The following is a 21,031-nucleotide window of genomic DNA, read 5'->3' on the forward strand; positions in this document are numbered from 1 at the left end:
CATCGTTCCAAATATCATTCGGAAGGTAAAAGTCTTGGGATTCAATAAATGCCAAACATTTCTTAGTTTCCATTTTATTTTTTTGGCTGGCAACCGTGTGGACAGCAAAGTAAGAATTTTATTGAACAGGGAAACGGGGTTCTTTACTGTGCATATGACAATAAACACTTTGAATTGAATTTAGTTTAAAAATAGACTCATCACAGAAACATCAAGATCGTTCTAAAACAAGATACAGGGAAAATATAAAGCCGCATAGCTCACCTAAGTTCTCTTGCAGCCATCACGTTCAATAATGATACGTAACCATGGTCTTCTTACAACCGTGAGTGTAGTAAATCCAGGAGAGTAAAATATTTACAAGTACAGAATAGTAGCAAAGCAAACAGCAAAGCGGCGCTGCCACAAGCGGCTGCCTTTTCCAGCAGCTGCCCTGTTGTTTTATTGTCTGCTCCTATCTTCGGTGTTTTTTCTTCCCGTTTTGACAACTACACTATGGATTACTTCTATCCTATGGACATGGGTTTTAACGCACAAGAAATGCGTTTATTCAAGGAATTTCAACTCCTTGCCCTGAAGATTTCTCGTGCCGGCGTGATGAAGGGGCCTATGGTGGAGGAAAAGCCGGAGCTAGCGAAGCGGCTAGCGGCGTTATAAGTCTTCGGTACCATCCGTAATCATGGTAAATGCGAACTCACGACCAAATAAGATCATCGAGTGCTGGTGGAAAACATCGAAGCGCACAGGGAGCGCAGTTGCTGTGTTTTGCGGAAACGTGGCTCACGTTTAGCATTCCGGATGCTAACGTGTAGCCAACCGGAGCTACCCGGAGCAATGCGGCTTCAACGCCGCTAAACAGAGACACGAAAACCGGGGAGAATCGGAGAGGAGGCGGACTTGCTAACACGAGGTGGTGTATCCCTGGATTTTCACAAAGAAAAGTTTTCCATCTGCCGCAGGGATGTCGAAATTTTGGACTGGCGTGACGTCATCCACTTTGCTACAAGCACCCCTAGGTCATCATGTTCATCTGTTAATAAACAACAGGGTAGACTGCTGGAAGTGTGAATTTCCCTACGGGGATGAATAAAGTATCTATCTATCTATCTATCTAGTAAAAAATGTTTTCTCTATGCCGTAGTGCAACCCAACGTGTGATTCACATTCATCTTTTTTGGCCAATTGCAGGCTTTGTTTCGCCCTTTTAGTCTATGCGAGCCTGTAAATGATAAAAAGTATCTGCCCCCTTTACCTCCGAATATCATTAGCCAATAGTGACTGATTTAAATGATGATTGAAACATAGGTTAGGAAATGAAACGCCGGTGTATAAATCCCAGCGTACACCGCGGACTACTTCGCCTTCGGGGGAAAATCGAGTCGGCGGCTGCTTGCCTTAGTTGCAAGACTTTGCGACTTAATATTGATCCATATATAAGGCACACTGTATTATAGGGCGCATGGTCAGCTTTTGAAAAAAATAAAGGCTTTTAGGTGCGCCTTATAGTGCAGAAAATACGGTACTTTATTATTATTGTCAGTGAAGTCTTCAACAGAGTTATCAAACGAAAATGCTTTATTATAATCCGAATTCCTGTATCACCCCATCTGCAGACAATTAGTAGATCATAAGTGTTAAAAATAGTTATATGGATGAACACTACAGTTACTTGACCTATCGCTGGAAAAAAAAGAGAGATAACAAGCAATTGCATGTTTTTCTTTGTCATAATAAATAGATAATAAGAACATACATTTCCCGTTTGTGGTCAGCAGTAAGCAGCACATTGTCATCAATCTCATTCGTCACTACAACAAATATAAACATTAAGCAACAGGACAGAGAAAAAATTGCCAATATGTGTGTAAATACTGTACAAATGTCTATGACCTATGCTCGCTCATCACTCTCGTTTTTTTTTACCGTGTAAAAAAAATGCTTTGCATAACTTTCCGGACGTGCGCACTAAGGCTGCGCACAAGCGTATGCAACATACATAATCCTGATGTTTCACAACTGCACAGCTCAACAACGACGATTGCAAGTAAGAGACATTCTTACTATTTGATGTGACTGCACTAAATTCCAACTGCTAAAAAGTTTCAATTTACATGCCTAAAAACCATTGTCCAAATGTGAAGTTTAACAGATCATGTTGTTAGATTTGGAGGTCAAACGTGAAAATTGGACGTCAACAAGTATAACAGTTAAGATAAACAAGCGCACTACTATTAAGATGAACTGTTGACATGCATGCGACAAATTGCATCATGATATAATCGCTCCGCTAATATGATCGACGTAGTGTTCTTTTTTTGCTGATTTGTTGAAAAACATTCATGATGACTCAGCACATTCGACCATCCAATTTTGATCTCAATTCATTTTTATAGTTGCATATTTTAAGGTAATAATTGGCCCCGCGACCCTACTGAGGATAAGCGGTACGGCTAATGAGATGAGATGAGAAGGTAATAATTGGCCTCTAATGTAGCAGTATCAAATGCACGACTTGACAATCTAGTCATTTAATTACACATAAGGACTGCAAGCGTGCAGCCAAATTTGTGTAGTTTAGACATGATTTTCCACTCATTATGTGAGAACAACTTGTCCTGTTGAGCTAAACACAGGCAGCTTTGTTGGTACTTAAGTGGAACCTTAAACAGACAAATTCAATCACTTGAAACTGACACAATGGTAGAAGACTTCATACTCCACAAATGAGGTTGAAAGATGATTGCACAATTCATCTACAAATGAACACGTAAGGCACAATTAATGCAGTTTAATGAAACAATTATTAGATTTAGGTATGCAACTAATTCCGGGCTAGGGCTTATGTAAATAAAGCATTAAGGTAAGTGAGGTAAGGTCACTGCAGGTTACTACTGTATTTTCCGCACTATAAGGCACACGGTCATGTAAGATGCACCGATGAAACGCACTGGACTATACGGTACATTGAGTTAAAACTACAGTATACACGAATAACCATTGTGCATGTTATACACTTACGAATCAAGTCAAGTAATTTTTATTTGTCACAAAGAGTCTCAAAGGGCTGCACAGGTTATCGCACGGACTATTATTCTCATCTCATTAGCTACACCGCTTATCCTCAGTAGGGTCGCGGGGGTGCTGGAGCCCATCCCAGCAATCGTCGGGCAGTGGGCAGGGGACACCCTGAACTGGTTGCCAGCCAATCGCAGGGCACACGGGGACAGACAACTTACTCGCTCATTCACACCTAGGGACAATTTGGACCGGCCAATTCACCTGAAATGCATGTTTTTGGAATGTGGGAGGAAACCGGAGTGCACGGAGGAAACCCACGCAAGCACGGGGAGAACATACAAACTCCGCACATAGCCTAGATGGTAGTGTGCCGGCTTTGAGACTGGGAGGTCGCTGGTTCGCGCCTCGACCGACACATACCTAATTGGTATAATGGCGGCGCCCTCTGGCTGCGGCTGCACCGACTCGCTACAACGGGTCAGGTGTATCGACATTTCGTTCTGTGTACATTGTTACAAAGAATGACAATACAAAGGAAATTATTATTATTATTATTATTAGGAAGTCTGGAGCTGGATTTAAACCCACCCAGGAGGTTCAAAAGACATGAACTGTGCCGCACATGCGCTAACCACTGCGCCGCCGTGCTCCCAGACTATTATTACAGACTATTATTACACCATCCCCTGATCTGAAACCAACATGAGGGCAATGAAGAAACCTTGAGAAGGGACCGCACATGTGCTAATCCCCCTTTCAGGATGACCAGGCTGCAATGGATGTTGCAATAACTAATAATACACAGATATTGTCAACAAAAACAATAAGTTATATATTAAACATTTCCTATGAAGTTAGAGATCGGACAGGGAGAACATGCAAACTCCACACATTTAGGTTTTAGATCAGGGTTTGGTGGGATAAAAGTATGTAGTCTGTACAGCTATTTGAGACTTCTTGTTATTAAGGACTATACAAATAAACATGACTTGACTTGACATGCAAGGGGAATCAAACCCAGGTTGTGGCGGTGATAGCGCCAAAACCTACCAACTACACCACTATTGGTGACATACAAAAAGGCATTAGAGACGCTGCCCTACTTACGAATGAGTTAGGTTCCGGACGATCGTTGGTAAGTTGAATTTTTAAGTTGCTCTAGTGCTATATTTTGTATGGAATGTATGTTTAAGGTTTATTTAATTATGTTTAAGGCTTGTATAAGTAAGCTGTATTGTTTTGAAACTGAAAAAGAAACATTTAGTAAAATTATATGCTCTTTAACGTTACAAAGCTGGCTGAATGATAAAGAATTATATATATATACATATATATATATATATATATATATATATATATATATATGATAAAGAATAGTACTGAAAAAAAAGAGCTAAACATTAGGCGTTGACATTCTGTGGTCTGTGAAGCCCCTTGAGAATCTTTGTGATTAAAGAAGGGTTATACAAATAAACATGACTTGACTATTAAGATAAAAATAAATAAAGTTTAACTTACTTTTGGAAGAGTCAGGCGACCTTCTTCTCTATAATAAAAAGTGGACGAAAAAAAAGCGATCCAACGATTTTCTCCACCGCTTCAAGCTGTGTTATTCCACTTTATTTTCAAAAGAAACTGCTCACCTCTTCTTTACGCTTCTCACGAACCATATAAAATGGATGCACAAGATCATCTCATCTCATCTCATTAGCCGTACCGCTTATCCTCATTAGGGTCGCGGGGGGGCTGGAGCCCATCCCAGCCATCTTCGGGCATTAAACAATAAAAATGACAAAGTTCTCAGCGTGCTAGAGCTACAGTGCAGTGTGTAAACACACGAACTAGGAAGTAGAAGCCGGAGGTCTTCTTCTGGGTGTATGCTGGGTGTCCTCTCACAGCGCCACACGGCGGAAAGAAGCACTACAGTACTGTCCTGTACTCAGAAAAAGGTGCACACAATACAAAATCTAACTTACAGCAATGTCCATATATTTTTCAATATCCCCCCAAAAATGTTTGTATGTAACATTGTTCATAACTCGAATGTGCATAACTAAGGGAGCGTCAGTACATTTTGTATCATTATTACACTATTTTTATTCTTGGTGTAAGAAATGATTGTTAGAGAATGGAGAAATCAGAAAGTCATCCTGAATGATATAAATATATGGAACAAAGCACCACAACGGAACCAACTCTTGGATGTATGTGATGACGAAGCGGCTTTTCCATTTATATCTTTTGAGGCTTTTTGTTCTCCCCATTTTGACACAGTGAGATAAATAGTGTGACAATGAGCTAAAATCGAATGCCTTTTCAAATGTTGTCCGTATCACTGATGGTCTGAATGCATTTCCAGTACTTTAAGGTATTTCAGGTGCACTCGGTTATAAGGCGCACTTTCAAATGACTTGCCAAATTTATTGTTTATGTGAGCTCAAAGTGCAGAAACTACGATAATAAAATGATTGTATTTTTTATGTCTAAATGCTAGTCAGACTGTAGTCATGAAATCTTATTTTGATTTCAAATTTCCCTATCTGAACCAGCGATGTCCTGCAAGGTTGCTGTGGTAACGGGCGGTAACAAGGGAATCGGTAAAGCCATTGTGCAGGCCCTGTGCAAGGAGTTCCGTGGTGATGTCTACCTCACGGCAAGAGACGAGTGCGTCTTTTCACACACCAGACATTGACCACCTCCACTCAAAGAAACCCTATTCATATTCATTCTCTATGGACAGGGGGCGTGGTAAGGAGGCCATGGCATCTTTAAGCGCTGAAGGATTGAAGGTCAATTTCCACCAGTTGGACATTGATGACATGGGAAGTATCACGAGGGCTGCTGATTTCTTCAAACAAAAATATGGAGCTGTGGACGTTCTTGTCAATAATGCCGGCATCGCATTTAAAGGTAACATGGATCCAGCTGTTGTTTTTGACTGCAAATTGCACTTCAGTCCAAGCAGATCTTTTGTACCGTGTTTTTTGTATACAGTATAGTGTTATACAAGAGGTTTTACGGTAGAACATTACCATATTCGAGCAATAATTGACGAGGTGAAAACTATTGCTGACTTTATTTGCAAAACATTGACTGTAATGGGATATCGCGGCAGAACAGCATTGAATTTTAACCACTAGGGTAATAGATGACTTAGGAAATGCTCTTTGATTTTATCTCATCACACTATTTTTACTCACGGTGCCATGTTCACGGATCCCTTAACCACCTGGGTCATTGGGCACCACTTATACTTGTGTTGTGTCTTGGGCAAGAACAGCCTGGCGACACCCGTCACTCTACAGGTGAAGCATTATGGACAGAGATCAGTCAAAACAACATCATACACTGTGGTAACGTTAGTAAAATTAGTGTGATGATGAGGTAAAATCGAATGCCTTTTCCTGTGTCATCTACAACCCTAGTAGTCTTGTGGTTAAGATCCAGCACTTTCACCACTCCGATCGAGGATCAAATCCCATTGTATCCAATGTGGTCAGCAACATTGTTCAAAATGGTTAATTGTTGCTTAAATGCAGTAGTATACCAATTGGTTTCAGAATTGCCTTGGAATAATTGTCAACATGATTGTGACCTACAATGCTTAATTTGAGCTGAGTAAAAGTAAAACAAAATTAATCTCAATTATTCCCAAAACATGTTCCCTGTGACTGCCTGGCAACCAGTTCAGGGTGTCCCCTGCCCACTGCCCGAAGATAGCTGGGATGGGCTCCAGCACCCCCGCGACCCTACTGAGGATAAGCGGTCCAGATAATGGATAGATGGATGGCAAATTTATGCTGTCATTGCCCGCATGGCAGGAAGATTTCCACCCAAGTGGATTTTAAATAGTGTAAATACAATGTGGTATGCGGGAGTTGGAAGACAAACATTTTTCCATGATAATTAGAAAAAAGAAGAAAGATTAGTAACTGCAATACCATTAATGACAATTACAATAAGATTATAATTACATTTTTTTGAAAGATTTTTAACCCCCTGTATTCTTATGTTTTGTGTCTAGCGGCGGACAAAACACCATTTGCCAAGCAGGCAGAGGTGACGTTGCGAACCAACTACTTTGCCACACGGGACATGCTAACTCATTTCCTGCCGCTCATCAAAGCAGGAGGTAACACCACGTTCACTCCAATCACTTGATTTACAATTCAATATTTCATCCCACTTCATAGATTTGATTTTAAACACGACCATACGTCTTTCTCATCTACGACTTGTTTCTTCCTCGTACTCCTAACAGATATGAAACGTGTCAGTCTTAAAGGAGTTCCACTTTTATTTTTCTCAGGTCGTGTGGTAAATGTGTCAAGTGCGTTGGGCGTACAAAGCTTGAACAAGTGCAGCGAGGAACTGCAGAAGCGTTTCCGGAGCGAAGACATCACCGAAGAGGAGCTGACGGCGCTCATGAAACGCTTCGTGGAGCTCGCCCAGACTGGCCAACATAAGCAAGACGGATGGTCCGATACCGCCTACGGGGTTTCCAAGATTGGTTTGACGGTATGACAACCTTTGGCAGTTGAAACCTTTCAGGGGTAAACAAAAGTAACGCGACACTTGTGAAATCTGCAAAAAAGTTCTGTAATAGACAGCATGTGAGATACTGAGGGTGTGTGCGGAATTTGGATGACAAAAATTGTGGAATGTTCAGAAAAGAGGGGAAAAAAATGAGCAACTCAAAAAGTCAATAGTGAGGCAGTCAAGTCACATTTATTTGTATAGCCCTTAATAAGAAAATGTCTCAAAGGATTGCAGAGGTTACAATTACACCATCCCCTGATCTTAAACCAACATGCGCGACAGGAAAAACTCAAAAACCTCAGCATGACGAAAATAAGAAACCTTGAGAAGGAGCCTCGCAAGTGGTTTTCCCCCTTCCAGGATGACCAGGTGCAATAGATTTAGCATTGGGTAACAATACATAAAACATAGTGAACACCATAAGTAATGTTTAAAAAAATGTTCGGAAAGTGCATGACAGGAACGATGGTATCCAAATAAAAGGGGCTCACTGTCAAAATCATTTGCACAAATAAAAAAAGTGTAATAAAAAGGTGGGGTTTGGATACCTGTGAAGTAACAAATGAACATTACATTTGGACAAAAGTGTTAGTTGGATTTTGTTGTAACACAAATAGGAAATAAATGGTAATGGCACTTGTAGAAAGGGAAAACAAACAATATGGGTTCTTATACACAAGTTCAGACCTTAAAACAGCAGTACGCCAATGCCAACATTGTGGTACTGATCAATGGTACCATTGGAGCGTAGTTTCAAATAGTCGGTGTGAGACAAGACTGCCTTCTCTCTCCAACTTTATTCAACATTTTCCAGAAGAGGATCATGACTGATGCTTTAGACCAATAGAAAATTACAGTCAGCAATTGGGGACATGACATCACTAACCTCCGTTTTGCTTGTGATACTACCGGACTGCCAGGAGAAGAACAGGAACTCCAAGAGCTGGTCAATCTCCTGGACAGACCATCAACCCAATATGTGATGAAAATCAACACACAAACAAACATAAGTAATGACCAACAACCAGGGTTTGGTAGGGTTACTTTAACTGGATTACTTTCAATTACTTTTGGATTACTCCAATACAAAATATGCTAATAAAAGACAAAATAAACTAAATATGAATAAAATTACTAAATTTTGTGCAGGCTTGGGGAGTAACGGAATACATGGAATGGCAAAAATGATGTTGGCAAGCTTTTTGGATTTACCGTAAATTCTGGACTATAAATTGCTACTTTTTTCCCAAATGTTCATCCCTGCGGCTTATTCAGTGAAGCGTCCAATTTATGGAATTTTTCTAACGGCCACCAGATTTAGACCAGTAGAATGTGGGCGCCAAGAAAGACTGCAACCTCCATGTTTAAGCATACATTGGCTGTACAGTTAAGTTACGTTCCGATAATGAGGAAGACGCCCTTGATGGCGATAGTTATGAGGACGAAGTTGAGGACGGATCTTCCGTAAATTTCCTATTACGGGATGCTTTTTTTTAACAGGCACGTTTGATACACTGCGAGCGTGATCCTACTAGCGTGTTGGTACCTTTCAAAGGCACGGTTTGGGATGAAAGTTATATTATTATTATTATTAAAGCTTTGAAAACTCTCTCGGTGTACCGTCTTTCTTCGTAAATATGTGTAACCATGTATAATATGGATTTGCAACTGTATATTTTTGTAATGTATTTATTCTAGAGATTTATTCTGTTATGTGTTCTATGGACGAATCAAAAAGGAGGGGCGGAGCACACGCAGGCTGATGGTAATTGGGGTAAAGCTGAGTTACCGGTAGATCTGTCTGTTGTCGCAGCGGACAATAGTGGATATATATTTTTCCCACCCTTAACTTTGGAAATATACATTTTGTTTCCTTGGATTACTTTCAACGGGACCCGGACTTTACAAGTCTGCATCATACATTAATTAAGGGTATCATTTTCCATATATGATGCCAATTGTGACTCTAGAATTGTGTACTATCTATGTAGAGCTTGCTCTGTCCACTCCACGTATCGGCCCGGTATTGCAGTACCCCCGGGAACGGTGCATTCGCAATGATCGCAGCAAGGCTTTAGGGCTGGGAGCTTAGCTTGGCCTTTTGGCTGAAAGTAAGTGTCCCGGCTCCTAGGCTTTGTAGCGTATTATGAACTGACCGATAACGGATAATGGATAATGAATAACGAAGATAGATCAATAACCCTTAAAAACCCCAGTTACAATCGTGGAACTTATAGCCTGGTCTAGGTTAAACTTGTGATTGAGTCACAAGTTGTAATACGGGCGCAAGCGGCTTATATGTGGGTGCGGCTTGTATAAGAAAAAAAGTAGCAGATCACTTAAAAAATGGTAGGTACGGTTTATAATCAGGTGCGGTCTATAGTCCGGAATTTACGGTATTTTCATTTTGTATCTGTCGCATTTTATGTTAGGTTTGCCGGAGATCAAAGAGATCAAAGTCAGGAGAGAAAGCTTACCACGTGTTGTGAGTCATCATTTTATTCATATTTAGTTTATTTTGTCTTTTATTAGCATATTTGGTATTGGAGTAATCCAAAAGTAATTGACAGTAATCCAGTTAAAGTAATCCTACCCAACCCTGCCAACAACCAGCGAGTCCTCACCACAAACATCATCATACACCACCCTAAGCCTGTCACCAAATGTAAATATTTTGGAGCTGACATCAGAAGAGAGGTCAGAACCTGAAATCATCGCCAGAATAAATCATATCACAGCCACACTTGCCATCTGGATGGACAATAACATAGCACTGAAAGCAATTATCAAACTCATGCAAGCGCTGGTTACTTTCATCTTGTTTTATGCTCGCAAGACATGGATTCTAACAGCAAAGTCGGGAAGGAAAATCGAGGCCATGGAGATGCCATGCTACAGAAAACTTCTAGACATCAGCTACGTAGCCCATGTGACAAACAAATATGTGTGTGCAACACCATCAGGGGGCACATTGGACCCTACGAAAAACTGTTGACAACTGTGCGCGAATGAATATTTCAATGGTATAGTCATGTCACAATATCATGAGAACTGGTCAAGATCATTCTCCAAGGCACAGTCCAGGGGGAGGAGGAGAGGAAGACAGAAAAAACTCGAGAGCTGACAACATCAAGGAATGGACTGGTTCCAACCTTGCCCTTAAATCAGGCCAGGGACCATCAACAGTGCAGAAAGCTATCCAGAGTTGCATCCTCAGTGAAACCAGGTCGTAAAGGGATCCATGAACCGTGAATGGAATACTCGGAGGAAGAAAAAAATAAAATAAAAAATAAATAAATATATATATATATATATATATATATATATATATATATATATATATATATATATATATATATATATACTGTGTAAACGAGTAAATCATGTCATACAGTGGAGTTCAGGCAAAAATGTTTGGACTCAAGTGCATTCTTATGTATATACAATACAAGGTTAGTATGTATTTTGAATAATACGCCATTGTCTTTCAGACTCTCTCAATGATCCATGCCAGACGTCTGTCCAAAGAGAGACCAAATGATCAGGTATAGCATGGTCGTCGTTCTTTGATCATGTGAAAAAGGATGTCGAAGTTGATTGTTGTGCTCAGATCTTGGTGAACGCGTGCTGTCCGGGCTGGGTGCGCACTGACATGGGAGGCCCCAAAGCCTTCAAGTCTGTGGAAGAGGGCGCCGTGACACCCGTCTACTTGGCTTTGCTTCCCCCCGGTGCCAAAGAGCCTCACGGGAAGTTTGTTTCAGACAAGATGGTTCAGACCTGGTGAATGAATTATGCTGGGTCACCTTTTTCGTCCTGGGGGCTGGACGTGAGATACGAATTATTCATAATGTACGCAAAGGGAAATCAAAGTTTTGTGTTTGATTTTTTTGTTTTTGTCACTGGTAAAAAGAATAGGATTTTGATAAACCCTAACATTTGTTTTCTATATGTAACGGGTGTAATAATAACTTTTATTTTATTGAAATTCCTGCTAAAATATGTGTATAGTTTTTGGTAAATGTCCTGCAATGCTGAGTCCAACAGTGCCATCTGCTGGTATGGGGTGGGGTTTGGTTTTGGCTTCTAACATGTGACCAGGAGGCGGGGTTTTGTCAGTTTAACCAGAGTACTACAAAGGTAAGACATATCTTTTGGTGCTCCACAAAATAAGTTAATTTTAAACTTTATAACCCCAGCTGACAAATCTCTCACCATGCATAGTAATGTGATTGATATTGTCAAGCTGTTTAGGTTTATTTTCGTTTTGTTTCTGTTTTACTAAATCTTAATTCCCCTTGTAGAGATCAAAGAGATCAGACCCAGCAGAAAAAGCTAATGTTGTGACTCATCCATTTGCAGGTAAATTGTACCCATTTTTATACTCATTATTGTTTTTATTCCTATTTTTCATATACATTAAAAAAAAGGATGATGTTGGTTAAAATTCAGAGTAAAGAAAAACATGTTGAATTCATTGTAAACGTTAAAAATCCACTATACGATCTCTTGTTAAAAGTATCTTGTTAAAATGCAAAGATTTATAAATGTATTGTGATATTCTAAAATGTATTTTCTGTAAAGTGAAAAGACAGCTCTTTGATATGCTTTGTTGTCAGTTTAACCAGAGTACTACAAAGAGATCAAAGAGATCAGACCCAGCAGAAAAAGCTAATGTTGTGACTCATCCATTTGCAGAACTGTAATAATAAAAACCTCATCATCCAGTCCAGCGTGAATGTGGATCTTTGGTGGGACACGTATAGCGCGGTTACATTGGTGCCGTGACCCGTGACTTCTATCAAGCTCTCCGAACCGAGGACTGTCCTACCTGCCACATCATTTCATGAAGCCATCAGCTCACAGTATTTAAAACTGCTATACAGTGACGTGTTACGCAGGCGATTTTGACTTATTTACATCTTTGAAACATGTTTACTCAGAGCACAAGTGACGTTTCTGAGGGTGTAGCTGATCAGATGACAAATATTATTCAGGAGATAGGACATAAATTGGCTGATAGCATATTCACAAATATACAGTCACGTAATATAGTAGCTCCTAACGCTGCTGCCACACAAGATGTAACAAACAGATTGAGTCAGGTGGTTACACAGAGAAAGGTTAAGGAACCGCCGTCATTTATTGGGGATGGCTCAGACTCAATAACAATACATGAGTGGGAAGATCTAATGAGGACATTTATTAAAAGGAGTAATGTGAGACTTGAAGAGCAAGCAGAGGAAATCCTTATACATTTAAGAGGAAAAGCTAAAGATGTAGTTAGGTTTGGCATTAGAAACAGTAATATAGACGTCTATACCCGCCCTGACATGATTTATAGTCTTCTCAGGAAACACTTTAGCTGTACCAAGTACTCTGCTGTCCCTCTAGCTGACTTTTATTCAACTTTGCCCAAAGACCAGGAAGACCCCTATGACTACTGGCTGAGACTAAACAGAGCAGCTGACCTTGCCTCTGAGTGCTTGAGTGAGCAGGGCAAAACATTTGACAACCCTGAAATAGAGGTTACTCGCATGTTTATTAGGAACTGCCCATGCAAGGAACTGGCACTCACTTACAGATCAAAAACCATCGAAAAGTGGTCAGCATGTGAGGTACTAGAGGTGCTGAATGAATACCACGCTGAGAAGAGCTACAAAGCAGATTCCCTACAACAACCTGCGAATAGAGCGGAAATTGCCGTACACAAAGCTGAGGTGAACCATGGTCCAACCCTCGTGCACGAGCCACCTCAGACTTCGAGCCCACAGTATGTCTCTCTAACGGACGTTATTAGTATGTTGGAGAAAGTTCTGATACGTGTTACCTCGAACCAGTTTCAAGAGAGAGGGGGAGCTCCAACCAGGCGACCTGGAGCCAGAATAAATGGTTTCACTGCCAAGCCATGTATCATTTGCAAAGAAGTCGAACACAGTGCTCTCTCTCATTGCCGAGACAAAAACCTTTGCTTTCACTGCCATGCCCCAGGGCATTCTCGACGTGATTGTCCAGTGACGAAAGTTGTCCCGCTGCCTCAGGGAAACTAACTGATCTGCGCTTAGGGGAGAACAGTGCAGATCAACTGAGTATACCTCCCACCACTAATGTGAAGCCTGACATGCAAGACAATAAATCAATTTATGAGTTGTATAGCAACAAGATACCTCCATCGAAGAAGCTGATCTTTCAGGGGTTTCAGAGAATAGCGGAGACTGACGAACTGTTTTACACACCTGTACTTGTGCAAGAAGGCCCCACTTTCAGAGCGCTGTTGGACAGCGGGTCGATGGCTTGTACAGTAAGTGAGGACACAGCTAAGTACCTCCTGCAGCAATTCCCTGATATGATGAGTTACACGGCCGATGATTATGTCATTGTAGGCTGCGGTGGACACCAAGTTTCTCCCAGAGATATGTACGACATTCACGTCACAGTTTACGGGTGCCAAATGATAATACCAGTAATGGTGGTGCCAGGCCAGACAGAACAGATGATCCTTGGCAGCAATGCCATCAAATATATTTTGACTCAATTGAAAAGTACTGATGGCTATTGGAGATTAGTTTCCACTCCTGACAACGGTCTGTCCGATAACCACAGTCAATTCCTGTCAATGCTTTCCAACACAGAGAGATGGAGAGGTGATTGCATTCCAGACAAGGTAGGGACAGTAAAGATCAAGAGTTGCGTGACGCTGAATCCACGGACCGAGTACGTTATTTGGGGCAAGTTACCTGAGTTGGCCGGGGCATCAGCGGGCAGCACAGTGGTCGTTGAGCCAACCCAATCTAAGGCTGCGCCCAGACAAGTCCTTGTCGGACGAGTTGTTACTCCACTCTGGGGAGATGGATGGGTGCCTGTTAAAGTCTTTAATCCCACGGACAGAGTTGTGGTGCTGAGAAGAAACAGGAAAATTGCAGATGTGTCTCCTTGTATCGCAGCGGAAGACCTGCCCAATGCAGAGGAGGTCAAGTGCAACGTGCAGAGTGTACAGAGCAAAGAGGTCCGACCCAGGTCAGAAGAGGACATGATGCGTGCATTGGAAGCTCTGGGACTGCAAGACATTGACCTGAAGTCATGTGAGGTTTCGCTGCAGTGTAAAGACAAGCTCCTTCATATCATCGAACAATTCGAGTCAATCTTTTCTCGCCATAAGATGGACTGTGGAGAGGCCAAAGAGTTTGTACATCGTATCCACCTTGTTGATGATAAGCCGTTCCGTCTACCCTACAGACGTATACCACCAAGTCAGTATGAAAAACTGAGGACGACTCTGAACGAGATGGAAGAGAAAGGAATTATTCAGAAGTCGACTAGCGACTATGCATCTGCGCTTGTTCTCATATGGAAGCGGAATGGAGAACTAAGGGTATGTACTGATTTCAGAAGGCTTAATGCAAGAACCATAAAGGATGCCTACCCACTACCGCATCAAGCTGATGCTTTGGCCGCACTTGGGGGAAATGCCTTTTTCTCCACAATGGATCTGACGTCAGGCTACTACAATGTCCCCTTGCACCCTGACGACAAAAAGTACACGGCATTCTCCTCACCATTCGGCCTTCACGAGTACAACCGGCTCCCTCAGGGACTTTGCAACAGCCCAGCAACATTTATGAGGATGATGATGTCAATATTTGGTGATCAGAATTTCATGAGCCTATTATGTTACCTCGACGATCTGATGGTGTTTGCCCCCACAGAGGAAGTCGCACTCCAACGCCTGCAGATGGTGTTTACTCGCCTTAAGGAACACAACCTCAAGCTCGCACCCAAAAAGTGTTTTTTCCTCAGACGGACTGTGAAATTTCTTGGGCATGTCATCAGTGAGGATGGAATTCGGACTGACCCCGAGAAAGTGAGAGCGGTAAATGACGTACAAGTCGCTGATCTAATGGAGTCGGATGGCAAGACGCCATGCCCTAGTAAAATCAGATCTTTTCTAGGCATGGTGATGTATTTCCAAAGCTTCATTGAAGCATGTTCTGCGAAGGCAAAACCTCTGTTCAGGCTCACATCTGAATCTGGTGACAAGCATAAGCGCAAGAGAGCCCGCAAGAAAGGTCAAGTGAAGCTGACGCCTGCAGATTGGTCCGATGCATGCCAGAACGCCTTTGAAACACTGAAGCACGACCTCGTGACAGGTGTCACTCTGGCCCACCCAGATTTTGATGCGCCGTTTATTCTGGCTGTCGACGCATCCTTTGATGGGATTGGAGCAGTCCTGTCACAGCTGCCACCTGGTGGAAAAGTAGCCAGACCAGTCGCCTTTGCAAGTAAGACGCTCTCTCGCTCCCAGCTCAACTACCCTGCACACAGGCTCGAATTTCTTGCCTTGAAATGGGCGGTATGTGATAAATTCAGCCATTGGTTGAAAGGAAGACACTTTACCACGTGGACCGACAATAACCCACTTACATACATTTTGACCAAACCAAGACTTGATGCGTGTGAACAGCGGTGGGTAGCGAAGCTAGCTGCATACAATTTTGACCTGAAGTACATTCCCGGCCCAAAGAACATCGTAGCCGACGCTCTGAGCCGTGAGCCATTTGTACGGTCATGTGTGGGTCATCGCCTTGTTACCGAGCCCTATACTTCGCTCTTGGACCAAGTCAACAGGGTGAACAACAGTACTGTGCAAGAGGTGTTCAGAGTATCCAACAATTGTCACGCTGTTGTAGACGAGAGTGCTGGGACATCAGACGAGTCAGTAAAAAGGGCAATTCCATCAGGCTCCAATGGTTCTGTGACATCAGAAGAGGTTGCTGCTGTCTTCAGTGCTCAGTCCACTGGTGGCGTGGGTCAAGTGATGGGAACAGACGCCAACTTCAATCTTCTGCAGAAGGGAGATCAGTCAACGGCACTCCCACAGAGTCAGCTTGTTGGTTTACAAGAACAGGACAACACAATAAGCAGGACCATGTACTTTGTGCATAGACACAAGAGACCTACCAGGCGTGAGAGAGCTGTCGAGTCGCCTAGTGTGATGAAACTACTGAAGCATTGGAGCAGACTCACCATACAGAATGGCATGCTCTACAAAATAAGGAAAGATCCTCACATGGCCAAGAAAATCTTCCAGTTTGTGGTGCCTGATTCATTGAAACAGAAAGTCCTTCAAGGTTTACATGACTCAGCAGGTCACCAAGGCCAGAACCGTACTTTGTCTCTGGTGAGGCAACGATTCTTCTGGAATGGCATGGAACGTGATGTTGTGAATTATGTCAAATCCTGTCAGCGCTGTGTAGTAGGGAAAACACCGGAACCACACAACCGTGCACCACTCAAGAACATAGTCACCTCTGAGCCTATGGAGTTGGTCTGTATAGACTTTTGGACTGCTGAGCAAGAGAACAAGTCTGTAGATGTCCTGGTCGTAACTGATCATTTCTCCAAGATGGCGCACGCCTTCCCTTGCAGAAATCAAACCGCCAAACAAGTTGCTCGCCGTCTGTGGCAGGATTTCTTCCTTGTCTATGGTTTCCCACGGCGTATCCACTCTGATCAGGGAGCTAATTTTGAGAGCAAACTGATCAAAGAGCTTCTAGAGATGGCAGGGGTGCAGAAATCCCATACCACTCCGTACCACCCCATGGGAAATGGCATCGCAGAACGATTCAACCGAACATTGGGAGATATGATCAGAACCCTTCCCCCTCAGCCCAAAGCAAAGTGGCCACAAATGCTGCAGCAGCTCACATTCTGCTATAACTGCACAGAGCATGAGACAACAGGGTTTGCACCGTTTTACCTAGTGTTTGGTAGGATCCCTCGTCTCCCTGTCGATGTCATGTTTCAACATGCTAATACCAATGATGCTGTTGTCAGCTACTCTGACTTTGTACGCCATCTGAAGAAAGATCTACATGAAGCTGCTCAAATTGTACAGAGGAATACTCTCAGAGAACAGACTCGTCATGCCAAGCTGTACAACCGTAGTGCCAAAGGATCACCTCTCGTCGTGGGAGACCGGGTGTTGATCGCCAACAGAGGTGTCCCGGGGAAACGCAAAGTTGCAGATAAGTGGGAGTCAACCCCGTATGAAGTCATATCAGTCAAGCCTGATCTCAATGTCTACAGAGTCAAGGATTGTCTGACGGGCAAAGAGAAGGTAGTTCACAGGAATTTGCTGCTCTCTGTTAGCTTCTTGCCCTGTGAGGATGATCTGGCCAGCGAATCTGAACACTCAGAGTCTGACGCTGCTATGCATGGAAGTGATGTATGCCCTGATTTACCTGACGCGGTTGAAGACAGTGATGTCCGTACAGTAAACTGGGTGATACAGGCAGGTGAAGAGCAAGTTCATCCAGAGGTAGAGGATAACTCACTAGACAGCAGATCTGATGCCCAGTCCGACTCTCGCAGTGTTGATACATCCAGTCGAGGAAGTCAGCACATCCCCGAACAAGATGTTGACCATACTTCAAGTGACAATACGGAAAGCCCATCACAGTGCTCTGAAAACATGATCCCTTTGGGTATGGGTCTCCCAGACGAGACCCCATTGAACACTGACCATCTGGACGCAGACTCCCCTGATACTGACTGTTTAGACTTGACTGCCCCAGACCTTCAAGCTCAGGTTATTTGTGCTCAACCTAACCGTTATGGTCTTAGGGTCCGCCAGTCCATCAGGCCTCCTAGTCGTCTTATTTGTCAGATGAATGACCATGTGGTAGGTGACAATCCTCTGTCCGCAATATCTGCAAGTTCCTAGTTTAAGTTCAGTAGAGATGCACTTTCAGTTTGAGTAACAAAGCTTGAGTAAGAAACAAGAATTGTGCCTATGTGAGCACTTACAACTACAGGAACAATGTTTGATATTTCAGAGATGTAACAGGCATCTTTGAGTCTGTGCTTAGTTAGGAGTTTGATCGCCTCCTTTCTTTTCACACTCCTTTTTGGGAGAGTTTTAGAACTGACATGCACTTCAGTTTGTTCCTTGTAATACTGTACCAGTTTTCGTGTCCTCTTTTTCATCAGTATTTGCCTTTTTGGCATGTGATTTTTTTTTCTGTTTAGTGTAGCACTCCCATATTTAGCAGAATTTCAGGGGGGTGTATGTAACGGGTGTAATAATAACTTTTATTTTATTGAAATTCCTGCTAAAATATGTGTATAGTTTTTGGTAAATGTCCTGCAATGCTGAGTCCAACAGTGCCATCTGCTGGTATGGGGTGGGGTTTGGTTTTGGCTTCTAACATGTGACCAGGAGGCGGGGTTTTGTCAGTTTAACCAGAGTACTACAAAGGTAAGACATATCTTTTGGTGCTCCACAAAATAAGTTAATTTTAAACTTTATAACCCCAGCTGACAAATCTCTCACCATGCATAGTAATGTGATTGATATTGTCAAGCTGTTTAGGTTTATTTTCGTTTTGTTTCTGTTTTACTAAATCTTAATTCCCCTTGTAGAGATCAAAGAGATCAGACCCAGCAGAAAAAGCTAATGTTGTGACTCATCCATTTGCAGGTAAATTGTACCCATTTTTATACTCATTATTGTTTTTATTCCTATTTTTCATATACATTAAAAAAAAGGATGATGTTGGTTAAAATTCAGAGTAAAGAAAAACATGTTGAATTCATTGTAAACGTTAAAAATCCACTATACGATCTCTTGTTAAAAGTATCTTGTTAAAATGCAAAGATTTATAAATGTATTGTGATATTCTAAAATGTATTTTCTGTAAAGTGAAAAGACAGCTCTTTGATATGCTTTGTTGTCAGTTTAACCAGAGTACTACAAAGAGATCAAAGAGATCAGACCCAGCAGAAAAAGCTAATGTTGTGACTCATCCATTTGCAGAACTGTAATAATAAAAACCTCATCATCCAGTCCAGCGTGAATGTGGATCTTTGGTGGGACACGTATAGCGCGGTTACATATACAAGACTTGCGTTTAGACGAGGATTATAGAATTTGTCAAATATTCACAGGCCTATTAACCAAAACCGCAATGATTTGTAAATTGAGCTGTAGCGACACTCAGTGGTGATTGTGGGCATTTCATTCCCAAAGGTTTTTACAATAAACATCTAAAATGGTCAGAGATTTCTATGTATTTATTTCAAGCAGGAAAACACACACATGGCATAGATGAAGCATTGCCTAGCATCATACTCTACTGCTAGCATCATACTCTACTGCAGGAGTGTTAACGTTAAATGGAAAGTAGGGCCCAATACAGAAATTATGTCCAATATTTCTCAACTGATGGGTCGGGATTGAAAAGTGGATCTCGGACATCTTCAGTGGGTCGCAAATAGAACAACAAGATGCCTGAGTGTCAATAACATTTCTTAACTAGATGGTGTTAATGCTCTGCATCGCAATTTCACACCACAGAAAATTACCGTTAACACTTGTTTTGCAAATACCATAATCTGTTGATTTTGGTTAATGGGGACCAGAATCTTCTGCAATATCCAAAAATCCACACCAATTAGCCGCCCCTCCCCACATTTTAACATGCCCTCCAGTTGCAGCGAGTTAAACCAGTTGAGATAGACTAGTCTCATGAATTGAATTGGACGTACTGAAAAGCTAACATATATTCTAATATGATTATATACTGTAATTAGAGCAATATTTTCTTATGGCTCTTCTGTTATCTTTTAAATTTCAACAGGCACAAATCATTGGCTGCTGTCAATTTCTAGTTTTTGTACATTCAATACATTGTACTCATTTATGTACCTTATTTGAAATTGTTTGTTGGTGATAGGAATGAGTGGAGAGGTGTTGTGAAAGGATAGTGGAATGTTTGGACGCGTTCTAAAGGATGGGCAGGGCACCTGTATGATGCGGCAGGGGTAAACCAGTGAAGGCTGTCGGGCCCTGCTGTTGAACAGAAGAGTGTTGTGTCACCCTGACCCGAGTGACATGGCCGCTTTCTTGTGTCCCGTTTCATCTGGAGGGACGAAAGCATGGCCGTCTTGCGTGCCGAGCTGCTTAACTTGTTCGGGTGTTCGAGCAATTTGGTTGGCCATGGTCCCAAAAATATTTTTGTGCGTGTATTTTGCTACTTTTTCCCCTTCTTTTTCTTTGTTTTTGTGTATGTTTGTCTTGCTGTCGGTCACCCCTCTTGAGGGATTCTACCAGGGTACATAGATAGAATTTCAAATCTTTTATTTTTCTAGGAACCATTTAATTTTTTTTTATCTTTCTTGTTATTCATTTAAATGAGTAAATAATTTTTAAAAAGTTATAAGAATATGTGAAATGTAAAGTCTTTTACTGGTCAAAGAGTAGTATGTCACAGAAGCGCCATTGCCATAAAGTTTTTTTTTCAGGAAACATAGTAAAGCCGTAAGTGATGCAATGCTTATTGTTCAACGTGAATATTAACAAAGCTGTCCGAAACAACATTTTGGAACAACAGACTTTCCCTACTGATTTTGGATCAAGTATTAGCATTGTGACAAACGCGATGAAGATTAAATAAAAAGTCGGTTTTATTCAGGCATA

At 41.9% G+C, this 21,031-nt stretch overlaps 1 protein-coding gene across 2 annotated transcripts; it reads left to right on the top strand.

Annotated features, from left to right (window-relative positions):
• Positions 1-1,960: 1,960 nt before the first annotated feature.
• Positions 1,961-12,571, top strand: LOC148353917 (carbonyl reductase [NADPH] 1-like). Of its 2 annotated transcripts, none has more exons than XM_088351301.1 (7): positions 1,961-2,044; positions 5,568-5,682; positions 5,759-5,928; positions 7,043-7,150; positions 7,328-7,536; positions 11,049-11,102; positions 11,168-12,571. In XM_088351301.1, exons 2-7 carry the CDS (start codon positions 5,570-5,572, stop codon positions 11,339-11,341), a joined length of 828 nt encoding a protein of 275 aa, XP_088207427.1. In that variant the 5' UTR covers positions 1,961-2,044; positions 5,568-5,569; the 3' UTR covers positions 11,342-12,571. The 2 variants fall into 2 exon arrangements, with proteins under 2 accessions (XP_088207427.1, XP_088207426.1); XM_088351300.1 differs by having other exon boundaries at positions 5,582-5,682.
• The last annotated feature ends 8,460 nt before the right edge of the window (positions 12,572-21,031 follow it).

Source organism: Urocampus carinirostris, chromosome 13 (assembly GCF_059441175.1).
Source record: "Urocampus carinirostris isolate Australia breed hairy pipefish chromosome 13, RoL_Ucar_1.0, whole genome shotgun sequence".
NCBI classification, from domain to species: Eukaryota; Metazoa; Chordata; class Actinopteri; order Syngnathiformes; family Syngnathidae; genus Urocampus; species Urocampus carinirostris.